This window comes from Saccostrea cucullata, unplaced genomic scaffold (genome assembly GCF_032062105.1).
Source record: "Saccostrea cucullata isolate Sc308-1 unplaced genomic scaffold, CSIRO_AGI_Scuc_v1 ctg788, whole genome shotgun sequence".
Classification (NCBI taxonomy): domain Eukaryota; kingdom Metazoa; phylum Mollusca; class Bivalvia; order Ostreida; family Ostreidae; genus Saccostrea; species Saccostrea cuccullata.
Window position 1 is genome coordinate 69,303 of NW_026917874.1, and position 18,865 is coordinate 88,167.

General features: G+C 33.0%; 1 protein-coding gene across 1 annotated transcript; it reads right to left on the reverse strand.

Annotated features, from left to right (window-relative positions):
* Positions 1–10,088: 10,088 nt before the first annotated feature.
* LOC134232043 (acid-sensing ion channel 1-like) lies at positions 10,089–15,840 on the reverse strand. The gene is made up of 8 exons (XM_062714306.1): positions 15,365–15,840; positions 14,491–15,031; positions 12,807–12,905; positions 12,195–12,372; positions 11,340–11,396; positions 10,827–10,989; positions 10,570–10,664; positions 10,089–10,257 (listed from the first exon to the last, which is right to left on the reverse strand). Exons 1-8 carry the CDS (start codon positions 15,625–15,627, stop codon positions 10,109–10,111), a joined length of 1,545 nt encoding a protein of 514 aa, XP_062570290.1. The 5' UTR covers positions 15,628–15,840; the 3' UTR covers positions 10,089–10,108.
* Positions 15,841–18,865: the final 3,025 nt, after the last annotated feature.

The following is an 18,865-nucleotide window of genomic DNA, read 5'->3' on the forward strand; positions in this document are numbered from 1 at the left end:
CATTTTTGTACAAATTGAATCAGCTGCTTGATTGAACAAACACAGATATGGCAGAAAAAAAATCATGACTATAACTGTCGTAAAAGCCCTTGAGTTTATTCTTTCATACACACAGATTCAATCCTTTTGACAATCTCACAAATAAACTTAAAATTTACATGTTAAGAGGTTAAAATTCCGGAGAGATCCAATTTTTTACCGGTCCCTCGGACCGATTACATGAAGAAAATTAACGGACTTTTGAAATATTTACCAGTTTTGCCGGTGGGACCGGTGGATTTCAAAAACTCTGCATTTTTTCCAAGAGGGTCACTCTGGTAAAAAAAAAATCCAACCCAGAAATTTCTTAACAAGAAAAAATACGTAAAGTCCTTTCCTAAATGTGAAAATTTATTTCGGCCGGGGAGAGGGGGTTCTTATGCGTCTGTAATGGTTCGGGCCGTGGATATCGGCCTGGATAGCTCAGTTGGTAGAGCACCTGACTAGAGATACAGGGGTCCCGGGTTCGATTCCCGGTCCAGCCATGCATTTTCTCCTTTCCTGTTACACGTCATACCTTCATGTGTATGACATTTTTCATACCAACTTAACATGAATCCACATTTTCGGTTGGGGAGGGGGGGGGGTTCTAAGGTCCCTTTAAGTTGATTTATTTTATACATTAAAGCTGACATGAATTCTTAAAAACGCAACATTTTCATCTATGTACGACTTGTTTCATACCAACTATAGCCGTATTCCGCCATATTTCTTTCAGATACCTTGTCTCATTGTAACGATGTATACCCCAATGCGCTCGTTACACTTGAATGATTTTTTGGCTTGGGTATCGACTTGTGCACATCTCCGATGGTAAAGCATATGAGAACACATGAGGTGATCAAGACATTTCAAAAACAAAATAAACAACATAATAATCATATTTTTGAATGATTATTGATTTGAATCAAAAGAAAAAAAAATGCAAGTTTGTAAGAGAAATTTAGATGCATGAATACGTTTTACAGTGCGCCAATTTATGCAGAATAAACTTGAAATAAAAAGCAGTAAATTTTGCAAACACATTTTGACATTATTATCATTTGAATGGAACGAAACAACCAACGTCTTTGATTTGCAGGTCCTATGCAACTGATGCATATCGAGAAAACGCCTCGAGCGCTGTAAACGTACCCATACCTGGTAATAAGGTTACTGCATCGGTTCGAAGATGTGCACAAGTCAAGTGAAATACACCCTGAATTCCATTTATTGAAATATGCATAACAAAAAAGAAATAAACTCCATAAAAGCTCAATAGTAACACACTGTCATTACTCCGTACACACTAGCAAGACGATACACTTAGTCCGTGCTGATCAGATTTTGGTCAGGGAAAATATCAAAAGTGGAAAGAGAAGTTATTTGGTATTTGCGCGGCTGAAAAGGGGGGGGGGGGTATTATAACTGATGTTCATAAGCTATAATTGTGAATTGTTTATCTACATGTAGTTCTAATATACATTCTATACCAAGTCATGTATATAGTCTGCAGTTGGTTTGCGTCGCAAAATTCATTTGTCAATTATAACTGATTATTTTAGTACTAATCTCAAATCTAAACAAAGTAATTTGATGTACGGCTATAATTTACTTCAAATCTTAAAAGCATTTAACCAGAATACAAATTTTTATGTGTATATCTATACATTCTTTAACACATACACACACGGAGAAAGGCCACCCCTGTTCAGATTGACATTTAGGCATTTGATTTTTTGGACGGGGGGGGGGGGGGGCATACAAAAATAATTGATATGACCGTTATTTAAATATTCTTGGAAGACAGACATTTCTGCCGAATTCAGTTTTGAGATTTTTTAAAAATGTGTCACTCCGACCACAAAGTATGTGCATTTTGAGGAATGTAACTGTTTTATAATTATGTTGTTACAGGAAATATTTCGAGATTTCAGAACCCTGCCTGATAGTCTAGGTATTTTTTTTATACATATAAATAATTTCTGTAGGTGAATTTGGAAGATAATTTTAAAAGCTAGGGTAGGGATACTTGACACTGGTTGAATACGGATAAATATTACTTATTCTTTTGTATATTGAACTCTCTCTCTCTCTCTCTCTCTCTCTCTCTCTCTCTCTCTCTCTCTCTGTAACCACCCGTTGGGGCAATGATAGGTATAAAATCCTACGCACTTTGAGCTGTACCATTTATTATGCCTTAGGACAGATCAAGGAGTTTTTTTCAGGCGGGATGTCGAAACTTCATAAATTGAATAATAATTTTACTTTGGACAGGAAATTAACCCAAACGCCAAAATTGAAACAGAAACTAGACGTACATGTATTATGAGCAATGAACTCACTAAATGATACCCCCTGCCTCTCATATGGTTATAATGGCAAATCCACATTTCGCTAAACCCATACGCGTCAGATCAAAAAGTAAAACAGGAGGTGCATAATGGTAATATGTAATAAACTTAGGATTCTTTGAAAGTTTCATTAAATTTCTCTAAGTGGTGTAAGAGGATTTGCGGATGAGAGATGGTTACCCCAAAGCGTAACAGACAGACGAACGGACATAACGATTACCTCCCACTTTTCAGGCGGGGGATATAATAAACGTAAAATATAAATCACAGGAAGGGGAACATTGGGAACTTTCTCGAATACCTTCTCAAACGTATATGTGTCGAACTTGGACAACAGACAAGAGAATTTTTAAAAAGCTAGTTTTAGGTAGAATGTGGAATTCTCACGAGGAGTTTACTCTCTCTTCCTATATGCTTTTTCTAATTATCATTAATTATTTATGTCTAGAAATTTAATTCACATTAAATTCTCTTTTCATTATCATTGTACCAAAGAATCAAACTCGTTTATTATACCCCACGCGGGAGGTATAATATTTTTGACCCGTCAGTCAGTCAGTCCGGTTTTTTTTTTTTTTTTTTTTTTTTTTTGGTCAGCGCAACTTCTCATAAACCACTGTACAGAGTTTTGTCGAACTTTGCAGATATTTATAGGAGACAATGTGTGTGTATACTTGCACATCACCAGGAAATTCCGAATTCTTTATTTTTCGGGAATTTCCGCACTTTTACAGTTAGATTTTGGCCATATCTTGAATATAGAGGTGAGCAGTTTGTCAGCGCAACTCCTCATAAACCGATGCGCACAATTTCGTCAAACTTTGCAGATATTTAGGACACAATGTGTATAGATGTGCATATTACAAGGAAATTACGATTCCTTTATTTTTTTTCTGGGAATTTCAGCACTTCGACTTTGGGGGGAGCGTGGGGTATGCGAACGTGCTCACTTTTTCTTTCATAGTGCATAAAATTATAAATAACTTTAAATCAAATTATATTAGGCCTAATAAAGCCAATACACAGTATCTTTTTGATAATAATTGATCATAAAGAAATCCAATCTGTTTCAGACGTTTTTCTTACATTTTTATGAGAGTGTTATGCATGTTTTATTACAACCCCCCCCTTCATATCACGGGAAAATATCTTCAAAAGGTGAATGATTCGTAATAATGCCTGCTTTTTTTTTTTATGAATTTGATGAAGTTAAACCATGTACTTAATCGTAGATTTTATTTACAACATGTACAGACAAGAGTAATGTTAATTTTTGAAAAAATTACTTGCATTTTTTTTTTCAATCAACCCCACTGAGCTTTCAACCTTTGATATTTTCCCTGACTAAATAAAATGATCGGCATGGGCCACGTGTGTCCAAGCATCTTTTACTGTTGAGTTAGCAATGGATTACATGACTTCTGAGATGCATTTTTCAATAAAAGTAAAATAGGATTATTCTTTCGACATGTGCACATCCCTGTAACGATAGCAGTAGTCAGGTAAATGTTTTTATCACTGCGTTTGACGCGTTTTCTCGACCTGCATGGGTGTTTGATGTACATGTATGTATTCCGTGTTAGTTTATTTTCTATATTGCAGTAAATGCATTTAAAAATAATTTAATTCTCGGTATAGTTCTATTTTTTGTTGAATTTTTACTTTTCAAACATGTATTTGGTCAGTTTATGGACTTCTAAAAACTTTGTTATCGGAGATGTGTACATGTCGACAGTCAGGATAGAAAATCACTCAAGTGAAGCAATCGTACAAGGCTATATATAGCAGGTACAGGTGACCAAAAATTTTCAATTAAATATGGCGGAATCGAAGAAATATGGCGGACAAAGGCGTACAGGAATGTAGTAAGTCGTACAAAGATGAAAAATGATGGCTTTTTAAGAGTTCATGTCAGCTTTAAATAACTTTTAGTTGGTTTAGTTTGTGCATTAAATAACTTTACAAATTTCAGAGGGGTGTTCCGGACCCCTCTCCCTAGATCTTTGCATGTAAAACATATTTTATTTGTACAAACAAAGAGATATAAATGTTTGATCGGCGTTTTCTAAGTGGAGGGTCCAAGGTCAGTTATACCGGTAGTTCGTTTAGTCTATTTAACGTATGACTGTACAAATTTTAAATGCACCCCCCCCCCCCCCGATCTATGCATGTGAAACATTATGATTATAACACACAGAGATATACATCTTTAATTTGAGGAAATTTTTAACTATAGAATATAATGGAAAACGGAAGTTTATTTATGGCACGCCAAATTCACAAAAATGAGATAAACCTAGTTTCACATTTGATAAACTAGGTTTATCGACTGTAAACTATAGTTTACAAACCGTAAACTATAGTTAACGATTCGTTAAGTATAGTTAACGATTCGTTAAGTATAGTTTTCATCTGTAAAACTATATTTAACGGTAGTTAACTATAGTTTACGAATGATAATCTAAGTTTATCTGTCTGTAATAAGCGTTAACAATAGATTTTGTTGATAAACATAGATTCACGTTTGTAAACTATAGTTTACAATCGTAAACTATAGTTAAGAGTTGTTAATCATAGTTTCACAAATCGTGAAACTATATTTATCAGAAAGTTAACTATAGTTAACGGTTTGTAAACTATAGTTTACAAATCGGGAAACTGTATTTATCAGATAATCTATGTTTTGCAATCGCAAAGGATTGTTTTTAGTGTTAAGTATAGTTTACGGTTGTGAAACATAGATTATCGCGTTAACTATGGTTTACGGATGTAAAATATAGATTAACGTTGTTAACAGTCCGTAAACTATAGTTTACAACCGATAAACCTAGTTTATCGACTGTGAAACTATGTTTAGCTCATTTTTGTGAATTTGGCGTGCCATATTTATTTTCAAAACATCGTTCTCTGCGAAACGACAAATCTTTTTTATTATTATTCTCTCTTCAAAGGTTTGTTTTGTTGTCTCCGGGGGAGTGGGGTCTTCTTTAAAGATTAAAAGCAGAAAATAGTCATTTTATTACCTATTTTAAATATGAAAACAAATAAAAAGAATAAACAATGTGCTTTATCAACCGCATATATTGAATATTATAAAACATATTGGTCATTTTATTCAATTCAATTTTACCAGGGTGACCCCCTTGGAAAAAATGTCCTGGATCCTTGCCTTTTTTCCCTTTTTTGTGAAAATTCATACAGATATCAATACAAATATAAAATTTATTCAAATCTGTGTGGCAATTGGCTGTAAGCAATCAGCAGTTGGCAGTAAGCAGTTGGCTGTCGTATATGGCATTCCATAAGGGAGGAATCTTACATACAATACTATGCTAATTTTTTTTGAAAAAAATATTTGAAATTGTTCGGGAAAAAAATTGACAAAATCAAAACATTTTGAAAACCTTTATATTTTGTTGAACTTTTGATGATGGGAAAATTATTACTATTATATAAATATTGTTTGATTTTAAATTATTTCATTTACCAATAAACAAACGATATTTTTGCATATTTTTAGATTTTTATTTTCTTAAAATTATTTTCAAAAGAAACCACACAATCTTTAAATTAGTTCCCATTACCGGCGGCGTCTTTATACATTTACGTAACACCTCCCTATGGGATATGTGTACCTGGTCCTAGTTGTTGTTTTAACAATTTACTGACATATTTATAAAAAAAAAAAAAAAAAAAAAAAAAACGGTAGCTGGAGTCGCTTGAATATTTTAAAATATATATCATCAACCTGAGAAGATTAGATTTTGGACCCCCCCCCCCCTCACCACACATACAATAAAAATAACTAATAATAATTTTAAAGAAAAATGATATTAAAAAAAACTAAGAAATAAAAGCGAATATTGTAAAGATTTATTCTTATTCGTCTGTCATGAAAGAAAAACCCATAAAAGTATATTCTTATGAGAATTTTTATTATGTATATACATAAAAATTAAATATTACGTACTATGTGTACTTAGAATAATATGCTATATCACCATAATAAAATAATTTGTTGAGATCCTGAAAAAAATAACCCAAGTCCCGAATCGTCTTTACCCAAGTCCCGAAACGTCTTTTCACTAGTCCCGAAACGTCGTATTAGTCAGGTCCCGAAACGTCGTGGTCCCGAAACATCTTGCACCCATCCGAAATTACGTAAATCGGAAATTGAAATTCATGCCCTGAGTAATTCGCACCGGGCAAATAATGCTGGCCGAATATAGTGGTTAAAAATAAAAGCCTTTATGTTGAATGTACAATATTTTATTGAAAATTATTTTCCTGAGAGTTAGAAGCACAAGAATTATGTTTAAAAGCTTCGTAGGTCATTTTATTCAATCAAATCATGAGTAGAAATTTTGGACAGAATTCCATTCGATTTTGTCCTTAGGCATTTTGACATTTTCATTATGGCTAGGCTCTTGGTTTCAGGATGGTGTATTTTGTGTATTAAGGTAAGTCACTCCTGAAATTTGTTATATCAAGGATTTTTTGAGAAGTATATTTTGGATAAGTACTCATAAAGTGTAACTCAAAATCGCAAAGAAAATAGGGTGTCAGTGTGCATCCTACTGATCTACGGTACATTTAAGTTGACCTTTTTGCACTTAAATTTCATCTCTTTGGTTAATTACTTTAACCCTTATTATATTTTATCAGATGTAAGCATGGCAATAAATATAATGTTATTTTATGTAAAATAGTTTGAATAATATTTATCACTAAACCAATCTTGCAAATTAATGCGCATAAATTATTGTGTGACCTTTCTGCACTAAAAAATAACATATTTGGGGTATTAAAAAAATTAATACGCAATAAAAAAATTTCTTATATCAAACTTTTTACGACTTAAGTGCTGATCAGTCACAAGTATCGAATAGTTTAAAACAATGAAAGAAAAGGATGGGGTCAGTGATGTTAATTTTGAAATATTTGTCAAAATATGTGATTTTCAGGCAAAAAATGGTGTAAATTTGATCTTGACTTCTTTGATATTCCTTCATTTTTTGGAAAAGTTTGTTGAGGGAAGGTGTTAAAATATAAATTAAGACCTATATTAAATATTTTTAGTAATATCAAAACAGAAAATATTCTCCGAGTAAAATTATGTGAGGCTAAATTTCCATTACATTAAATTTTATAAATGTGCAGATTTGCAGAATTTTCTGCTAAATATCCTTCCACCAAAAGAAATAGTCCCCCATAAATCTTGCTTCTTTATAGATTTATGAGCAGTTTTTTCGTTGATTGTTAAAAAATTTACATTATTGAATTTAAATATGTTATAAGAATCGAATTTTAATAAGTAGCTTTGAAGTAAAGCTTCTGCGTAAACTTTTCTAAAAAGCTGACGAGTGACATACCTTAACTGTTTTTCTAGGTGTGTATGAATACCTTCATCAAAATAAAAATAAAAAAAATGGCTGAAATTAGCACGTTTTAAATATGTATTAGATGGTCATCACTTTTTATCACCAAGTTCTGTTGTTTTAAGTAACCACTAACGTACCTTTCTAGTAATAATCCAAATATGAAATAGGTATGACAGACTCTATAGTATTTTTTATTAATAATATCAAATTCACTGGGATATATCGAATCGACAGTGAGTGGACTTAATTAACTATATTTCTAATTTTCTATTGTATGTTTACGTACAATAAGTATTGAGTTGAAGGCAATGGCAAGATTTTCTTTGTCTCGTGTAGATTCTGTTTTCTATGGATACAATACTAGGTCTGTAAATAATGGGACTTAATTGGTACCCATGGGAATTTCAACAGATTCTCCAAAATATATAGATGCATGTATATTGAACATGTATATTGACAATTAGAAATTCTAGCATCCATTGTATAGATATCTACTTCAAAGTATAAATGCACTTTGTGTACAATAAGAATGATAATGAACTAAATATATCTGCGTACGACTAGATGTAAAGTACATGTACCCCTGATACTCTTCTCCCTTTTTTTGGGGGGGGGGGGGGGGGTATCAGATTTTTTTTTTAATCGGAAAAGGGTTAGGCGAAATTATTGCAGCTATCATATGACCGCCGAGATCTGTAGCGTTATGGTTTTATATATATTAGTCTTTGACCATTATGGTCAAAGACCATATATAAAACCATAACGCTACAGTTCTGCAGCTAGATTTCAAACAGACTGGAATTTAATTTTTGTGAAGAATTGTTGCATAAAGCGTTGAAAAGTCGTACGTTTTGATGTTATCTTTCGATTTTGGTATAAAAAAAAACATTGCGACTTTCTCAAAATTTTTATTGCATAGTGCCATAGTGAACCACCTACAATTTATTTTGCATTTTAAATGGAAAGGGATACTCATTCCCTTTCAGCAATCTTCCTACTCTGTCAAAAAAGATCCGTTTGTAAAAAATTGATGCCTATGTATGGCAGCTTATGGCAAGGGTTGGGGTTTCTCAAATGCAAATCAAACGTCATGGTCGAGGTCAAAATTGTTGGTATCCAAATTTTAAGGAAGATCCTGTCTTATTACAAGGAATTCAGCTGTGAAATATGAAAGTCTAGCTAGTACTTTAACGGTTAAAGTCAAGATCAAATATTTTTATACCCATTGGAAGGTCTTGTCATAATGTTTACACATATGAAGGACGAAAGCCATAGCACTAACTTTTCAAAAGTTATGACCAAGGTTAATTTTGGAAATTTTTGTTAAAGATGGGTCAATCTCCGAGGTCAAGGTCATAAGGTCGGATTTGTTGGCACTCAAAAAGGTCTTATCACAAGAAATACATATGAAATATGAAAGTCATAGCCCCACCGACTTTAAAGTTATGGCCAAGGTTTAAAAAAAAAATGCGGACATACAGACAGGCAGTCGGGCGGACAAGGCTAAAAAAAACCCTGAATCTTCAATTACGTACACATATAGGGATATAGATATTAATGAGGCTTTGGTAGAATCGTATTTTATTAGCTACTGCTGATAATTTACCTCTCGATAACAAAAAATATTCGGGATTTTCTTTGCAAAACATGGACTTTGGACAACGGCATCTTGTTGACTCAGGACCCCATGACATTCGAGGATGCTGGATACAAGGAAGTGTCGGACAACATCGTCTCAAACTACGGTCCGTAGTCAGAAATATAGAGAGAATCATACATTACGGCCGTGGTTTGAGACGATGAACAATGACTTGAATGCTCCTATAGGAATAGTGTATGTATATAGGTTATCTGGATCAAAAGCAACAGTTTCGAACTGTACACTCGGATTGTATCAACGACATCCCCCTTTTCATGCCCCCCTTTTAATATATTTTTTTTAAAGAATTAAAGAGATGTTAGCGATAAAAGACTTTGATTAAAGGAACAACAGGTTTTTTTCAGTATCACGGAACATTTTTTTAATGCAATATATAAATAGAACACTTTTCTGAATCTGATCTCACTTTTAATATGTATAAAATATTTATCAATAAACAATATATGCAAGAGGTTTTTTTTTCATTAAAAAAACTTATATCCTTTATTTAATATATAAAACTTTATTATATACACATTTAATATGGTAAAATATATATTTATTCAAAAATATATGCAAGACATTAAAACTTTTTTAAAAACTTTAACTTATTACACATTTTACCGGTTTTTTTAAAAAATATTTCTATATTATATATTTCTCTCTCTCTCTCTCTCTCTCTCTCTCTCTCTCTCTCTCTCTTAAAAAATTAAATGCTAAGCGACAGCATCTTTTGGGTTTTTTCTTGGCTTGAAGCATAGCTGTTTGAAGATAAACAACAAGACTAAAAAAATTATTTCCATGAATTCCAGCATTGTGAGAACACTTGCTCCAATGAATAGTCCCATCTGACCACCAATGCTAGCTAAAATAACAATGAACAAAATATGAATAGTAGTATATACATTATACATAATCAAGAAAATTTCTTGACATAATTTATATTGCTGTGAAATCACAAATTTTCGGTGTCGGGGAGAGGGGGGGGGGTAATTTTCGTTGTTTTCCAGGTATAGAGAGACCCACCATGAAATGCAAAATTTTATTACCACTAACAATTCTCCAACCATGAAATCAAATCCCCAAAAACTTTGAAAGTTCGACCCCACGAACATTTGTGATTTTGTAACAGTATATGTTAAGGAGGAAAGCATGCGCAAACAACAAACGTACGTACCCAAAACATTTCCTATTCTTTCGTATTTCGGGACTTGATTCATCCAGAAGTAATTCAATTTATCATAAAATATCGATATCTCCAGTATGTTGTCCCTATTCAAAGACGAACATTTGTCTTACTAATATCTATGTGTCACAAAATTGATTTGGGGAAAAGAAAATAAATAAACACCTGTCGTTGTAGAATATGAGTGTATAAAAATTAAAAGTTCATACATTTCTTCATTAAAATTAGGGAAAATAAAATTGCGTTACTTAAGTCGTTCCTGTGATGTGTTGAAGTGTGAAGACAGAACCTGGACCAAAATATCCGAGGGAAACTGACTAGTGGACACAGCCACGTCGTAAGTCATTTGGTGGCACGGGTAGGGGCAGTCACACTGGATAACATTCTGAGCGTCCTGGTATATCAGTTTCCCTTATATATCATAAATAAAATTCATGGTTTGCCTGTCATCAGAACACACATGTTAAGGGGGGACCGACCCTCTGATAAGAGCGATAACTTTCCGTCAAAAATTCTGATATTACCCATAATTTTTTCTCATACATGTATTACATATATGCTCTGACATTAAAATCATTTCTGATATTAAATTAACGAGGTATAGCGCTTCATTGCTCATGATATTTTTAATTTGAATCTGATCGTTCTTTATGAAAATAAATGTTGGAAAGTTGTTTTTTTAAAATGTGAAATCTAGAACATGCAGAGGGATATTAGTCATCAGGTATATATAATGATCATCTTTAAAATTCTATACATACCGATTTCTTTAAGGTAACATTTCGAGATCTGGTACTTTGAACAAATAGGGTAATTTCCTAAAAAAAAAAAAAAAGAAGTTAATCATTATTACAAAATATTACATATATAATAATCGGGGGAGAATAATACCTAAATTATGACCAATAATTGTCTAGCCTTTTTATTTTTTATCAGTATCATAGGTGAGTATTGATTTCAAATACATGTATTTTTTCAGTTTAAAAAAAAACGACTGAGAGCAAATATTAGTAGGTATTGTTTATTCTAAGAGACTTTGTATTGTACAAGTCAGATCAGTACAAATTAAAGAAGTACAGACAAATATGCTCCCAATATTATGTTTCCTTTTTTTTTAAAATTACTTTGTATTCAACTTGACATGTCTTAAAACTTATAAAATGAAATCTTACACCCACCCTAAGAAAAAAAAAAGCAAAGTAGGTGTTATCAATTTGACTGCATGAGAGCACGATATGGACTAACACTAGGCCACGGGTACTTGTGGACAGAACTGGATATGGACTAACACTAGGCCACGGGTACTTGTGGACCTGAACCCCCCCCCCCCCCCCCCCCCCGATATTCAACCCCGTGGCTTGTTGGACATTTTTTTCACAAATTATATTTATTACACTTATTCATCATGTGTACCATAGACAAAAAAAATCGTGAAAAATCCAAAATAATCGTTCCACAAAAAATATTAATACTAGGGTACTTTTTTGTGGTACAATTATTTTGGATTTTTCTTATCTATAGTACACATGATGAATGGGGGGGGGTCTTGTCCACAAGTACCTGTGCACAAGGCATATAGCAACTTGAGCGAATAAATATATACGAAATATATTTACCTAAATCACCAACATTCACACAGCCACATTTCTTGAAAATTATTTCTGAGAGACAGAACTTTTTACAAACGCTAACACTGTATGGTGTGGGGTGGAATTTGTTGACAAAGTCTGGAGCATTTGTGTCCAAACAATACCCATCCCCAAAGGCTTTGAAAGGATATGGCAAAAAGGTAAACTAAACAGAAAAATGTAGTACAGTCTCATTAATTAGAATTTGCATGGGTGGTGATTAGTACATCAATGATTGTGCATCAATATTTGTTATTATCTTTATAACGAATTGAAATGTTTCTGTGCATATAAAATCATTAACACGGTATGCCCAGATTCACAATTTAATATAATGCATGTGATCTTGTATGCTCAAAAAGTCATTTATAAAAATTGAGGTGAGATCAGGTGCCCATGGAGGAGTAAACATCCCCTCTCGACCGATTACATCCGCTGTACGTGCTAAGAAATTATCATTTTGAATGAAACCAAAACGACCATGAATTTACAGAATCTACACTGGGCACCTTGTCCACCACTGAACTACATTGTACTTGTGAACAGAACTTCTAAAGCAAAAATATATCAGTTACTGAAAAGTACTCATTTCATGGTTACCTTTTTTTTGGTCACAGATGCGAGTGCAGACACTCCCGGGGCGACAACAAAGCCCTGATTGATGGGATCCGGTATGGTGCCTGGCTCATGTACCACAACCTATATACCAAATAACAGAACAAGAAAAGACATGCTCATATATGTAGTTTGAAGAGTCTTCAAACAAATAGTTTTAAAAAAGGTCCTGTCATATTTTGAAAAAGAAATAACCCTATTTCTGTATTACAAATTGCTTCAACAATATCATTCTGCATTCTGTACGTATAGACATGTAACTATCTGTTACTTTTCAGGAGACGGGTTAAGTTGTTTTAAACATGTTTGGTTTCGATTTTGTTCTCGTCTTCCTCAATCTTTCAAAAAAAAAAAAAAAGATTTATATACTAGTATATATTAATTCATTGAAATTCATGAGTTTCTATTTCACATCTTTTTATAGGAGAAATATCGAAAATTTAAGCAAATACAGTGAAAACTGTCTAATCCAACACCTAAATAATCCGACACATTGTGAATTCCGACGTTAAATTTCTTTCCCGTTGTATTTTCCTTGTTTTTAACACTATGCAATCCGACACCCTGTCTATTCCGACACAAAATTTGTCTCCAAATGCATTTCGGGTTAGTCAGTTTCACTGTATAAACGTTCTATGCAGTTATCGAAAACAATAAGAACACTCAAAGATATTAATTTTAAAGTAATATCATGCACTGTCTTTTTTCCATTATACGAAAATATTTACCTGATTTTGACTACCTGTAAATTTTTTCCTACAAGTTTGAACTTTCATTTTTTTTTTTTTTCATTTTTTTTTTCAAACAGGTGGCTCCCATCAGCCACGTACCTCCGATCACTTGACTCTACACTAATTTAGTGTTTCGGCGGTGTGAAACGAGGTATATTTTTGATAAATTGATTTATGATGAAGAAATAGTTTTCTTCATATTGCTGCAAATCCGCCTCATCGGGAGTTTATTTGCATTATGCATTTATGCATCTACACATAAATAATAAAATAAAATATTTAATTGTTGAGAAGGTGAGAATATCACCCAAGTTTTTATTGCGTTTGTAGATCACAATAGGTAATTCTGAGAAGACTTTTTTTTACAGTGGGGGCCATGATTTGAATGATTAGACTTGAATCTACACTTTCTGAGGATACTTCGATATATAAATCTGACCAACTATGACTTTGCTGGTCTTGAAAAGAATTGTTTTGAAAAGATATATCCTATAGATTCCTGTGTAAAACTTTGATCGTTCATTGTGCCCCCGTGGGCATGATTTGAACAAACTTGAATCTTCACCACCCTAATATGTTTTCACGTATATAATTATGAGCAATCGTTATCTTGCTGTTCTTGAGAAGATTTTATAAGAGTTTTCCTTTTTTGTTAAAAATTTATGTAAAATTTTGATCGTCAATCTACACTACCGATTTAATAATGTCATCAATTTTTCGCTATTCCGTATCCCGTTGGAGAAGTGGTGGTCCTTTATTTGAACAAACTTGAATCCCCTTCACCCAAGGATACCCTGTGCCAAGTTTGGTTGAAATTGGTCCGGTACATGTACAGTTCTGAACAAGAAGATGGAGAAGTTTGTGAAAAGTTTACAACGACGACGACGACAACGACAGACAACGGACAAATTTTGATCAGCTTAAGTGACAAGTCTGACCTTGACCCCAGTCGCGGAGATAAAACTTGCTTCATAAAGATCCCTGTGTATGTCCAGTAAGACATGGAGATTGTAAAGAGATCCGCTCATTTTTGTGGTCATGTTTCCATCATTGTTCCATGTAAAGCAAACCCCTACAGAGGTCAGGGTGGGTTTGAACTCCTGTCCATCCAAGAAGTCGAAAGTGCTCGTCAAGATAAACTTGGAGACGTCCATGCTCAAGCTCAATTCTTGTTCCAAACTATTTGGCTCAAAATATCCATTTTCCTTGTAATACGAGTCGTTCCAGTCGACCTCATTTGTAAAAGCGGCCATGTTGGAGACCGATAACCAATAATCGGTATCTTTTTGAGATTTAGAAGATTTTGATTTGTTCTTGGAGCCCATGTTGCAGATGGTTACCGCAGGAAAATGCATTCTTTCGAAACTTTCTAGAGATATTTTGCTTAGAAACGGATACGTGTAATAACACCGTATTTCGTCCACCAAAAACCAAACGATAGAAACCAATGAGGTTAAAAGGAAAAGTGTCCATATAACTCTGAAAAAGAAAACATACATGCATTTAGATTTTGCGTATTCTGCTTACAAATTCAATTGTTCTTTTTATTTTTTCAACAAAATCATATGATAAATCAATAAAATCATATAAAAATTGTCTATTGATTACGAAGCCTGGAATAAAAAAAAACAACAAAACCTTTAAGATAACTTGAAAACAAATCTTCTTTGTAATTTGTATTTTTACTAGAACAGTTGATATTGACAAAAAAATCCGTAGTTAGTGACACAGGAAGAATAATACACTTAATTAAAATATGATTCAAAAGGTTAACAAAATTTTGAAACATTAAAAACACACACAATATCTTACCCTCTCAGTCTGTTTCCTCGCACGGTGCCTACTTTCCCAAATCCATGACAAGTCGTCTCAGATAAAAATTTCCACCAAAGTTCGCCGAGTGAATCCTTTCTTTTTTCGACACTTACATCTTTTATGTCATATGAGTCCACGCGATCCGATAAAATGCCAGTCTGACTTTCTAAAGTTTCTTGCCGAGGTAAAGATTGCTTCGGGTGTATCGCTACTTGTAGCATGATATGTCTTATTCTAACATCGCCTCGAAAGTTTGACATACAATGTATATTACATTTAATACAGAAAGTCAAATTATTTTTAAGCAATTTTCAACTTTTCTATGCATCATCCCGGCAAATCAGAGTTTCAGATACCATCTTTCGATTTCAAACAACAGCTCAGGGATGTCGCATCGAAGGAATACAGCAGGAAACGATTAATTATTAATAACCAAACCTGATGTGTCCATTTGGTAAATTGCAATATTCGTTATATCCATCTGGGAAATGACAATTTTCATTTAACATAACCACATAAACAAATGTATTAAGTACTAGTAGTGAAGCGCATTAATAAAATAGAGGCAGATTTACACGTACTTTGGTAAGATTCTCGGTCGATGTTCTAAATCTATAGGGATTGCTTTCATTTAAAGACTTTAGTTTTATAGTATATATAAAAATTTAAATATTAATTCTCCTTATGTCATGTTGTATTTTAAACTAAAATCTAAATGACAGCATCATGATCAGCTATGAATTGATAGCATGGAGACTAATTGGATTTTTTAACAAGCTAATTCAGAGAATGACAGCATCCCCCTGACTGAATTTGTAGAATTATTAAATGTATACATGTATATGAAGCAAATAAAATACATGTATGTCAATATGCATATAAAGATTTGATTGCTTATTCTTTATTATGGTATAGAAGATTTTTTATATGGAATATTTATCACTCTGTAATGATGATTTTATAACCTCATAAAAATGCTGAATAATCATAGTAAAAAACAAAAAAAAAACTGATTATTTGATCTTTTGAAGCGAGAGACATAACCACTACACCACGGTGTCGCTTTACAATATGAGAAGTATATGCAGAACTGAAGTCACATACATGTATATATACATGTTTTCATGTTCGGTATTCTCAAAATTTTACACAATCCATGGTGTTTGATTTATTTAGCCTTTATTAAACAGTTCTAATAGATGTAATAAGAACATAAAGTCCGCTGAGAACCTGTTTTATACGCAATAACTCTCCTCATGCGCGCTAAAAATAGCCACAAGTAATACTATAAATACTAATAAAACAAACGGGGCGGGGCACTTTGAGAGGGGCGAGAGACGTCCTAGGGAGTTTTTGGTATAAAATTACATTGCATAAGCTCAAAATCTTCTTGAAATATCGCCCGGAAATGATAGTGTTACACACAGACAGAATGTATAAATTTACGACCTTGAACTTTGATCTCAAAATCAATAGGGGTCTTCATTAGGCCACAGGGAGTTGTTATGTAAAATTTCATTGCAATATCTCAAACGGTTCTAGAGATTTGGAAACGAAAGTGTTTTAACAACAGAATTTGCTTATTTATGACCTTGACCTTTGACCTTTTGACCTCAAAATCAAATCTTTAGTGCAGTTGCTATGCTAAATTTATAGCTCAAAGGGTTCTCGAGATATCGTGTGGAAACGAAAGCGTTACAGACAGACAGAAAGACGGACGGACGGACGGACAAACCCAAATTAATATCCCCCACTTTTCAAGCGGGGGATAAAAATGCAATAAACATAACACTGATTATTTGATGATTTTGTCCATTAACTTAAATCAATGTATAATGCAGAAAGGGAATTCAACTTAAAACAGTAACTATTTCCTGCAACTTAATTTCAAATCCATTGTATGCACAGTTTACAAATTATACCCTTTAGAAATCACATATATAATTGTTTGTGCTTCTTGTAATCCCTGTTGAGATTCTGCTAGTCTAGATATTTGGACAGACGACGTCAGTCCAAATATCTAGTCCAGCAGAATCTCAACAGGGATTATGCTTCTTGTAGATTGCATGAAACTTTGACACAACAGAGCAAAACAGAAGAGAACTTATATCCATATTCACATTAACTCTTCTTTCTTTCTTTCTTTTTCTTTCTTTCTTTTTTTTTTTTAGAAAAATAAAACTTTTTCCCCTTGAAGTTTCAAAATTACGACAATTTTGTCTCAGATAGGGGTAAAGCTTACAAATACGCCGTCATTCTTTAACGTTTGTGTCAGTGTCTGCAATATATCCTTTGACAGAAAAAAAAAAACATGTGGAGATAACGAACAGTATTCAAGATCCAAATCCATAAAACAATACAAAATAGGAGCAGAGCAAACGAGGGCCTCAAAAACATCAGAGGTGGGATCAGGTGCCAAGGAGGAGTGAACACCACCTTCCGACCGGTCACACCCGCCGTGTGCTCCTTATCATGATCGGGATATAACGGGAAAATCTGTCGTCAATTCACTCATTTCATTGTTTAAATAATGAACTAACAGTTAGTATGAAAAACGTCAGTCACCATTTGACTCAGTGATAAGTTGTATTTGCTGACAAGGTCATTGTATCGACCATAGAACTGAATAAACGATGGCTTTAAATGAGACTGTTGATATTATTGTTTCATCAACTTGTTTGACATTAACTTACCACTCATTTTAGAAATTGTTTATAAATACATAAAGCATGCTATTGCGTATTGAGTCAACTGAGATTATATTTTCAGGTGATTAAGGTATATTGCTGCATAAGTAAGGGAAGTTGACGATTGAAAAGTTAGTCATCATGTTTAAGACAAGAGATTCTAATAATGTGAACAAATATTTATTTCCTTTTATTCTTCGAATGACGTATTGATTGATTGTTGGTTATTTGAAGTAAAAATCCTTTTTTTAAAGTGTTTTAATTATTTGAAATTTGAATGTTTGAATCTAAATTTCAAATTTCAAAAAAAAAAATCATTTAAATGTTTTTAAAGTTGTTTAGAAGTTTGAATTAAGTTAATTTTAAAAAATAGCAAAAGAAGGATATGGAGATAACGAACAGTATTCAATCTCAACGTCCATTAAACAATATACAAAATAAGAGCAGAGCAAACACGGACCTCCGAAACATCAGAGGTGGGATCAGGTGCCATGGAGGAGTGAGCATCCCCTGCCGACCGGTCAAGTAAAATGGTAATGAACTTTAGATTGTTTTAGTGTTTAATTTCTGAACAAACAAACGAAAGATTAAAAATTCAAAAGTTTAAGATATCAAACTTGTTTTTTGGAAATTATAAAAAAAATTTAAATATTTATAATAAAAGTCTAAAAAAATCATTTCAAACTTGTGTTTAGAAATTTGAAAGTTTTTTTTTTTAAACTAAATATTAAATTTCAGTACACGAAATCAATTTGTTTTGTTAATTAAGTGTTACACGGACCCAGATAACATCATTTTTTTTTTTTTTTAG

What these genes read in the sequence shown, in the direction of transcription:
- LOC134232043 (XM_062714306.1), bottom strand. Translation starts at nt 15,627, where the DNA reads ATGTCAAACTTTCGAGGCGATGTTAGAATAAGACATATCATGCTACAA. An exon ending in TGTGAATGTTGGTGATTTAG is followed by an intron (nt 11,397 to 12,194) that starts GTAAATATATTT and finishes TTTTTTTTTTAG; the next exon opens with GAAATTACCCTATTTGTTCA. An exon ending in ATGTTACCTTAAAGAAATCG is followed by an intron (nt 10,990 to 11,339) that starts GTATGTATAGAA and finishes ATGATATATAAG; the next exon opens with GGAAACTGATATACCAGGAC.